General features: G+C 43.2%; 1 protein-coding gene across 1 annotated transcript in view; it reads right to left on the reverse strand.

Moving 5' to 3' along the window:
- TRPM1 (transient receptor potential cation channel subfamily M member 1) overlaps window positions 1–7,852 on the reverse strand; it is a 55,237-nt gene extending 47,385 nt beyond the window's left edge. Inside the window, exons 1-6 of the mRNA XM_037511404.2 lie at window positions 7,796–7,852; window positions 7,248–7,327; window positions 5,516–5,711; window positions 3,789–4,002; window positions 2,763–2,887; window positions 1,703–1,874 (exon numbers count right to left, since the gene is read on the reverse strand). Coding sequence (XP_037367301.1) covers window positions 1,703–1,874; window positions 2,763–2,887; window positions 3,789–4,002; window positions 5,516–5,711; window positions 7,248–7,327; window positions 7,796–7,852 — 844 coding nt within the window. The remainder of the gene's footprint in view (window positions 1–1,702; window positions 1,875–2,762; window positions 2,888–3,788; window positions 4,003–5,515; window positions 5,712–7,247; window positions 7,328–7,795) is intronic.
- Window positions 7,853–10,469: the final 2,617 nt, after the last annotated feature.

Below are 10,469 nucleotides of genomic sequence, written 5' to 3' on the forward strand. Positions count from 1 at the left end.
GTGAAAACTTACAAGTTCAGGAAAAAAAAAATGTGAGAACTTAAAACTCAGTCATCGGCGGAGGTCTGATTCTTGGAAACCCACAACTTTTCATGGAGGGTTTTGCCCAGTCTAATACCCATGCAGCCTCAAGGTCCTTTTAATTATGCTTCCCAGTTCCTTTAATTATGTTTCATAATAACCATTTTCTAGGCCTAGATCGTCTTTCCTAAAAAATCTTACTGGTAATGATAAAAACAAAATACTCTTTAAGATCATTTAACTGTTGTTTAACACTAAGAATTGTTGGAGTGTGAGAATGTCCCAAGAGTCTACCCCAGTTATTTTAGTTCTAAGTGGTTGTTATTGTGATTTTGTCTGGTTGGGGTTTATTCCTGTCTCTCTAGTTTGACCTCAGCATTTTCCCAAAGGCGGCAGTTCCTCAGGAAGGGTGGTACCCCTTGGGACACATGGGTCCCCAGTCCTCTTCAGATAAGCCTCACCTGGCTTACTTTAGTCTGGTTGAGAGACTCAGAGCTACAGACATAGTAAATGCAATGATCACGTAACATTTATCAGTTGATAAAAGGAATCATATTAAGTCTTTGAGTGAGAATTATTTTTCCTATTCAAACATTAAAAAAAGACAGTAAATATAGGGAACTAGAAACTTTGGGCAATATGGTCAGCAATGCTTGTCACCATGACGACTGTGGCAGGGCTATTTCTTGTGTTAACCTTCCTTAAGAACTTGAGGCAACACATCACAAGTTCAATGAGTGTGATGGAAGGTCCAGACTCTAGGTAAATCTTTTATATATATTATATGTATATATATAAACATATGTGTGCATATATTTTTGGCTAGCACCTAGATAAGTCAAATAATATAGGGTCATATAGTGATTTTTACATATATTTTTTAATTTATTTATTTATACAAGCACTGGGGTACAGGCCAGAGGTGCAGGAGGGTGAGAGAATTCAACAGAGACAGAGCGGGGAGCAGAACAGTCAGACAGACTGAAAACACTGCTGAGGGGAGTGGTGGGTGAGACAGGAGAGGTCTGCTGAGCCATGTGGATCCCTCCCTGGCCGGCTGGGAATAGAACCCTCGCTGCAGAGACTGCAGACAGCTTCACAGCACTGAGCTCAACCTGCCTCACCACCTGGGAGGCCCCATATTTGTTATTTCTTGGCATATTCAACATATGACTTATAAACATAGTATCTATTTGTCTTCCACTAAAGCTGATCTCAATTTTACTACCTATCTTTGGAGGGAAGCCTATCACCCACATTCTCTCAGGTTCTCTAAGACAATTAGTTAGAGGACTCTATCTCATGTTGCATTTTTTTTGCTCATCTTTTGATATCTTGTTCAAAAGGATATGAAGTAACTGCTTTCTACTAGGGATGGCTTCCAGCATAAGTAATTTGTAAAAATTGAAAAGACAACTTAAAATGGTATAATATAACTTTAACAAAAATTTAAAAGATAAAATTTTAAGAGTTAAAAGAAAGCATTAAGCTCATCCACAATTCTCCCATCCATCATTAGCACTTAGTTTGGGTTGGTATTAGGTAAGTCATCTTTTGCTGATCTAAGCTTAAAGCTTCAAGAGCAAGGCTTTGCACACACCTGGGCAATTTCCTTTTCCTTTGGTTATCACAGAGGTGCAGTACCCCTGTGCTATTACCCCAGACCCTCACCAGGACTTACTTGTGTTGATCTTCTGCAGAGACACGTGCTTTTCCAGCTGCCTTCGCAACTTCACCTCGGCACCGTATTTGCCCAGAGTGCCATCGTCGGCCAGAATGAAGTGAGTGTGGGAGTTGTTGAGCAAAGAGAGCTTACTTAGAGGGTTGGACATGGTCTGGTACACTCTAGTTACCTGAGAAAATGCACAAGTCAGAGTAGCAGAACTGAGACTTAAGATTACTAGGGAAGTAAGAAGGATACACATGCATGCTGTGAATAATGTCATCTAATTGTGTCCTGTAACCTGCTCTCACTTCCTACCCACCTTCTCCATTGAAGGATCTTTTTTTGAAAATTTTATATTAAAATAGAAAAAAGATTAGTTTGGATAAGATCAATACGGAATTTTAGATAATGTGACCTAGTGATTCCACTCCTGGGCATTTGTCAAAGAGAAATGAAAACTTACATTAACATAAAATCCTATGCATGAATGCTTCAGGCAGTCTTATCTGTAATAGCCAAACTAGAAGGAATCCAGGTATCTTTCAACACATAAATAGCTAAATGAACTGTGGCAAATGCCATTGCAATACCATTAAATGACAAAAAGAAACACACTACTATGTCCACAGCAATCTGGACAGATCTCCGGAGAATTATTTGGAATGAAGAAAGTCAGTCCCCAAAGGTTTCATAAGCATAAGGTATAGTCTCATTTATATAATATTCCTGAAATGATAAATTACAGAGATGAGGGATAGATTAGTGGTTGCCAAGAGTTAAGGAGGGAGTGGCGGTTGAAGGATATTAGGTATGGATATTCAATAGCAGCAAGAGCAATCCCTGTAGGGTTGGATGTCCTGCATCTTGATCTCATTGATGTCAATATTCTGGTTGTGATATTTTACCATAGTTTTGCAAGATGTTAGTATTGGAAGGAAGGGTAGAAGGTCTGTGGGGCCTCTTTATAACTGCAGGCAAATCTACAATTATCTCAAAATAAAGATGATAACTTTAATACATTGCCAGGGAGAAAACATAATGTCTTTAATACAATGTCTTGGGAAAAAACACTTACGTCCTTTCCAATCAGGTCTTCCTTATTCTCCACAATGCCCCAGGGAGCAATTCCTATAGCACAAACCCGGCCTCTGGACTTGGAGGAGTGATCTTTCAAGGCATCCCCTACATGCCTGATGACACCTGCGAGCAGCCGTAAGTCATATTTTTAGGCCCTTACACCTCCCATCACACCAGTATTTAGGAACTTTAGGAACCCCTTCTCTGTGACACTACATTCCCTACAGAACAGTTTTGAGACATAATGATCTTCATCATTAAGAGAAAAAACACTGAAAATCTGAGCTCATAATTACTAGTCATCTTGCACTGGTCCTAAAAACAATTAGGAAAACAAAAATCAAAGCAACTGTGCAGGGATTTCCTTTACAAGTTTCCCAAATGTAAGGGTGGAAGAAACTGGGTCCTTTGGGAGTCCTTGTTTGAATTCAGCTCAAGTTGGCAACCAGACATGTTCCTCGACCTCTCTGGACCTCCCTTTATTCTCATCTGTGCAGAGGCTCAATGAAGTTGAAGCTTGTACAGGGCTCAGTTCAGAGAATGACCAGCAATGGGTTCTAGAAGTATTGGTCTATCACACCTCCCAAAAAAACCAGCTACTGAATAAGGATCTCACTTCTTCTATCATAAACATTACCAAGCAACATCATGTTTTGTATTTTCATCTAAACTATTCAAAAACCCTTTGGGAACCACAGAGTTCTGGGTTTATATACTTTTTTTTTTAAGATTTATTTACTTTTATACAAGAACCAGGGTATAGGCCAGACGCACGGGAGGGTGACAGGATTCACCAGAGACAGAGCAGGGAACAACAGGCAGACTGAAGAAACAGACTGCTGAGGGGAGCAGCGGGCAAGACAGGAGAGGTCTGCCGCGCCATGTGGGATTCTTGCCAGCTGGCCGGGATTGAACCCCCACTGCAGAGGCTGGGGACAGCTTCACAGAGCTGCGCTCAACCGCCTGCGCCACCAGGGAGGCCCAGGGTTTATATACTTATAATGAAGGAAAGGGCTTGCCTTACCAGTACTGACACCCCCGGTGAAGATCCAGGCCCCGGTGGTCATGGCAGCTTTGATCAGGCCTTTCCCAAAGACCTGTTTCAGCTTGGGTTGCATCTCAAAGTTCTGGAGGCCTCCATGCACAGATATTAAGAGTTTGGGGAGTTCCAGGTGCCATTCTTTCACCATGAGATGAAGCAGTACATCTGGCTTGGTGTCATAGGCCACACGGATGTACTATAAGAGAGGGCATAATGATGAACAACCGTTCTTGGCTTTGCATCTAGTGTCCAAGGGGAACAAGGTTTCCATGCCTGTCTGAGAGCGAGCTGTCTGATTTTCTTTCACTGAGCTTTCTGGGGTCCTCTGGGTGAATCTGTGGCCAAATGATGGTAGGAAATCTTGGAAGAGTTAACAGATTCGGCAAATAATAATAAAGGAGGTCCCATTAAATTTGAATTTTATATGAACAACAGAAAAGATTTTGTATGAGTATGTCTCTTGCATATTTGGGGCATACTATATCACAAAATTATCTGTTGTTTGGCTGAAATTCAAAGATAATTGTTTGCCTGTATATTTTTTTAAAGATTTATTTATTTTTATATAAGAACTGGGGTGCAGGCCAGATGCACGGGAGGGTGAGAGGATTCACCAGAGACAGAGCGGGGAACAGAACAGGCAGACTGAAAAAAAAAACACTGCTGAGGGGAGCAGTGGGCGAGATAGGAGAGGTCTGCCTCACCATGTGGGATTCTTGCCAGCTGGCCGGGATTGAACCCGCACTGCAGAGGCTGGGGACAGCTTCACAGAGCTTCGCTCAACTGCCTGCACCACCAGGGAGGCCCTGTCCTGTATTTTATCTGGGTAATCACAAAAGGAATGAATTCCATAACTGGCTCAGCTAGAACTATGGCCCAAGAGGCTGGGCAGGATGTTGTTGAGGGAGTGGTGGAAGGGAAGGGGGTTGGGGGCCTACTTCTGAACTTGACCTTCCCTTCAAGGTGAAGAAGAGGCCAAATGCCTTTGCCCCTATGAACAACTTTTTTGTGTCTATGCCAATACATTGCGTGCCATTCCAGAAGACCATATGCTATAGTATTTAGAACTGTACTGAATTTTATTTGAACAATGATGTTGGGCAAGTAAAATAAAATGAAATTATAGAAAATGTCCCGACTAGCCAAGTGGGAGTGTCATTCAGAAATAGCTGAAAGGACTCACAGTGCTGAAACCTCTCCTCTCTAACAGGCAGGGTTCAACAGAAAGGCAGAGGACACACCCTATTTATATGCAAATGTGAAAGACCTTGATCTTTTCTGGCCATTTGAACTGTGGATGGACTTCACAGGGAAATATTTCCACACACTCTTAAACTTCCATCTGAAGGAGTTTGAAGGTCCACAGTTACAAAAAACAAATCCCCAAAGAACTCCAAAAAGCAAGTAACATAATTTCTCCCTTGTCACTGGAAATGCAATATGGATGCAAGATGGTTTGGGGTATGATTTGTGGATTCAGAACTTGGGGATGTATTTAAGAGACACTACATGTTGCTCCTTGTGATATTACCTGATTTCTAACAACTTGGAAAGCCATGGTGCAGATACATCTCTTGTCATGCAATGAAATATCTAGGGTTATTGAGGGACACCCCTAAGAATAAGTAGCTGCAGTCTGGAGTCTGGGAGGTTGGGCCTCTGATGGAGGCTGTGGGCTCAGTCACATGCCATCCTGAAGCCTCTCTTACCATGGCTTTGTTGGAGTATCCACCACCCTGGAATTCCAGAATCCCATATGAATCTGTTGGGTAGCTCTGGGTGTGTTTGCCAACAGACCATTTTTCTGGCTGAGTCTCCACCTGCTTGTTTTCCTCTTCATTTTTGCTGGGCGTTACACTTGGCAGAGGGGGAATGTGCTGGTTGGTGAACTGGCCACAGCAACATCTGAAAACAAAGGCAAAGCACAATCTTTCTATAATATACTCCTTCTTTCCCCTCCATTAGCTAAGACAAGTTAACCTGAACAGGTGAGTAGCACCTGAACAGAGGCACACTGACACCTTACTTACCCAGCTTTATTGGGTACAAAAATGGCCCTTGGGATGGGCTTTTCCAGATAATCAGTGCATATCTATTTACATACCAGTCTATTTTAAACACATTGACCTTCCTTACTGAACAAATTTTAACTCTTCTGATATCTTGACAACACTGCTATAAGCATCAGTTACTGAACATTCTATGACAATGATGTCCATCATTGAGTTGAGCATGCAAGAATTTTTAATATTGTTGAATTCTTCCATTGCTTAGTAAGACAGTAAGGTTGAAAGTACCAGATGGGCTTTGAGCAGTTGGCCATTCAGTCACCATCTCCTCAGCATTAGGGATCTGAATTTTTGTAGGTTTTCTACAGTGTGTATTTCTTCATTTGTATTGATTCTTGGGATGATTTCAGATTTTTAAAGCCCATGTTAGAGAATGAAAGGATCTCACAGAGGGATCTGATATGAGCATCTCTGAAGTCCTTTCTGCTCCTTCTGCCTGTCCTCCATGGGGATTGTGATGTTGACAGTGCTCAGGAGGGCAGCATAGATAGTCTCCATCAAGAGGCCTAGGTGTCACTGAAGTAAGGAGGGACATTTAGGAACAACAGAAAGATTTAGTGATCATTGGCATTGCCCCACAGGAAATTTCTTGCCTTGGGGGTAATCACTAGGGTTTAAGCAGGGAGAAGCGTGGAGTGGTGGGTGAAGGGGGGACATTGGATTGCTTGTGGGGACTGAGATTGCTTGTGTCAAGTAAATTTGAACCAAGTGATTTCTAAAGTCTGTGCCCTTGTGTTAGTGATCCTACCTGCATGAATTTGCTATTGGGTGAACATAGGGATATACCAGCCTCATGCCCCTCAAATCAGCCTCAAAGTGTTTGCCATCAGAGATGAGGAATTTTTGCTAAATTCATCTCTGATCATTTTTATGACTTTAGAAAGTCTTCTCTAGTTTATGACAGATGCATTTTTTGTGGGTGGATGATTTGCTGGACATTTCATGTACAAAGTAAGCTCTTTCATAAAGTCATGTCTAATTCACTTAACCACTCAGATATTTCCTGAGATGGAAGTTCTTCTTCACCCAAATTATGAAACTCTATCAAAGATGCCCAGAAACTTCCCTGTCTAAAGAATTTAGCTCCTTGATCTCATTAAGGCTAAAGGGAGCACTGTGAGCTCATCCGGTTATGAGCACTTACATCAATGTGAGTGGTGGACAGCAACTCTCGTCTGATGCTATCTCTCTCTTCAGAAAGGAGTGTATTAATCCAAGATACTCCCTGGCTAAAAACTCATGTGGGAAATAGATTATGGCTATCCTTCTTGACTCTTCCTCCTCCTCCCACCAATGTTAGAAGAATATTTGTTGGGCAACTGGTGGACAAGTACTGATTTGGATGATAATTTAATTATGGCTTCCAAGTTACCTGTTAGGGTCTTTAGTGCTGGGGATTACAAAGATACATTCTTGCTTGCAAAAGGTTTTCTCAATCCAAGCTTTCTGACTCTGGAAGAGAAAAAAAAAATGAAATTATGCAGATGTTGCCCCAAGCCATCTTCAGAATTCATTCTTTTATTTTTATGAAATTAATGTCATTAACAGGAAGTCTGCCTGTGTAGCTGAAGAAACACCACCAGTCATGGTATTCAATAAATATGTCTTTAAGGGTCTTAGCTCTGTTTCCTTTTAAGAGAAATTTCTTGCAAATATGTATCCATGGTACTTGTTGGGCTACAAAACATAAGTACTGCAAAGAGGGAATGATGCCCCCCACCCAGGAGTAAGTGCTCCCCCATGATGGAGTATATGTCGTGTAATGTGCAAGTGTGGTGTGTGCTATGCATGTGGCACGTGTGCTAGGTGTTATGTGGTGTGTGCATGACGTATGCATGTGTGAGTGTGTGTGTGTGTGTCTCTGGGGTGGAGTGGGGTGTGTTGGCAGGTGCAGGGAGGGGGAGGCCTTGCACTGGAAACCTGGAGAAGCAGATCTTGGAGAAACCATGGAGGACAGAGCCTCATGTCCCCAACCATTTTCCCACCATGTCCAGGGGGACCTCGCCGTGGAACCGTGACCTGTGACCCGAGGTGTGGAGTGGTGTGATCTGGGGACTCCCTTGTCTCCGCAGAAGTCACTTCCTTGGCAAGAGGCAGCAGCAATCCAATGTCCCAGAGGTCCCCTCAGGAGGTCATGCAAGGACCCGATGGTGAGTTTCTTGCTCTACAGAGCTCCCTGGCCCTAGGCTCAGCCATGCAGAGACAGTGGAGGTTTCCACATTTGCAGGACTTGCCAGCCCCACCCAAACTGAGCCTTTTTGGATACGTCTCTGAGTCGGCTGGCCACTTGGCTTCTTTTTTGAATAGTGGAACGATTATAATTGAAAACCTTCCCTAGGGTCATTCAGAAAGCAACACCATACATTTTTCTCTCCAAACAATTTAATAACTGCTTGAAAACGACATGGCTATTGAGAGAGAAGCAAGGGGCAGCCGCCCAGCGGAGGCTCTGAAATCCCTGCCCCACCCCTTCTTCCATGGAATGTCATGATGATCTGGAGCAAAATTGCTAAGCAGAGCATTTGCTGTCTAGGGGGAAAATGTGCTTTCTCTTTTGTGTTTCACTCCTTACTTTCCAGAGAAGCTGGCAGAGCATATTAAAAAACAACAACAATGGATTCTGGATTTTAGACTACGTGTCTTCAAGTAAAGACAATAAGAATTTCAAATAAATATTGAACAGCTATGGGCAGGCTACTTTTTCCACAGAGATATAGGTTAGCAGTTTTGAAACTACTGCACTGAACAAATAAATCAGTATATTGTGGATGAGTAGGAGCCGAATTTCTCATTTTGGGGGGAGTTACAGATGTGGAATATGGAGAGGGTCAGTGAATCCTGTAGCTTGGGACTGAAATTGAAGTTATCAGAATGAATTCATGGCTTGCATATGTACAGACAGATAAAAAAACTGAGTGAGTCAGTCATGTGTGTGATCCCTCTCTGTATATACACACTAGTGTATGTATATGTAACACATCTTACTAGTTATCTGTTGCTTAACAGAACAAATCACCCCAAACCATAGTGACTCAAAACAATGAGTATTTATTATCTCACAGTTTCTGTGGATGAGGACTTGGATGTGAGCTGGGTACTCCTGACCCTGGGTCTCTCATGGGGATTTGATTCAGCTGAAGGAGAGGCCTCTCCCACAAAGTCACCTTGGCTTGTGGAACTAAGATTAATTGAAGCCCCGAGGGCTTCAAGAGAAGCGGTTACCATTACCAAAAAGGTCACCTAGATTTAGGGTCATCTCCAGAAATAACTTTTTATCAGAGAAACCTATCTTAAGGCAGGGCAAAATTGTGGAGCATTTGTTTTTGTCATATGAGTAACCCTCTACTCATCATGTGAGACCAACTCATGTCCAGGCTCCTGGCCCATTCCTTAACTCAAGAATGTAAGCCCGGTCTGTTCCATTTACTCTAGAATTTACAGCCATGTAAATTCTCCATACATATGTAATTAATTTTTCCTCCTCTGCTAGTCCATTTGATGTTAATTTGTTCACTTGACCAGCCCAAGAAGAACCCAGAGGGGTAGGCAATTTCCACCCCCAACCCTCCTCCTCCTACAGAGCTGTAGGTGGGCATGGTCTCAGTTGAAACACTTGAATGTGACTGGAGAACATCCATTTCTGAGTGAATTTGCATGGCCTTTGTCTAGATTCAGTTCTATTTGGGGTTCCTGGGGCGAAGCCTCCCTCAGCTTTTGGCCACAGGATGTCTCTGTAGGGTGGCTGGCAATGTGCCAACTGACCTCCAGATGCGTGAGGGAGGGAGGGTGCCCCAGACTACTGTCTCTTTATGACCTAATATCTGAGGTGATAGCTCATCTCTTTTACAGACTTCTATTCATCAGAAGTGAGTTACTCAGTGCAGCCCACACTCAAGGGGAGAGAATGATGGTAGTGGAAGTGCCTGTCATGAAGCTTTGCTTGCCACGGTATCCATCTTGAATAAATCTAGTGTAACTGTGTGACAGCTACTGGCTACACCACCAGATAAGGAGTTAGGGCACTCCCACCCAGGAGGTTCCCTCTTTCAGAAAACCCCAGGAGACCTAGATGAATGGCCACTTAAGTGACCCCACTTCTGCCTTCCTCCACCCTAATTTCTTCCCTTATGCTTTAGCCAATAAAGAGTAAACCACAAAACCCTGGACATCCCCAAGCCTTGGGCTCCAATAAAAGCAGAGCCCTAGGCTCTCCCCATCCCGCCTTCTCTACCTGAGACCACGCTGTTGCCCCTGTTTATGCTATATTCCCTCCAGGAGCTGTGAATAACAAATCTGTGCCTCAAAATTCCCTATGGTTTCTGCTGAGGTGTGTCCGACAATCATAAGAACCACAAGGGCCAGTACAGTCACGCCATTGACCCTGGGGGTGGGAGATGTTCATGGGGGTTTCATACAAGTAATTAGACCGGGGCCAGGTCCTCTGGCATTCCTAGCTGACAGCAGCCATCAATTGGCTGGGACCAAACAACAGTCACACAAGCCATGAACATCTGGAGGCTGGTGTGAGCATACTTGGTGCTCAAATACTGGTTTCTTAGCATCATTCTCCACTGAAAGGAAGCAGGCTCCTTGG

Source organism: Talpa occidentalis, unplaced genomic scaffold (assembly GCF_014898055.3).
Source record: "Talpa occidentalis isolate TD23 unplaced genomic scaffold, MPIMG_talOcc4v2.1 talOcc4.14, whole genome shotgun sequence".
In the NCBI taxonomy this organism is placed as follows: Eukaryota; Metazoa; Chordata; class Mammalia; order Eulipotyphla; family Talpidae; genus Talpa; species Talpa occidentalis.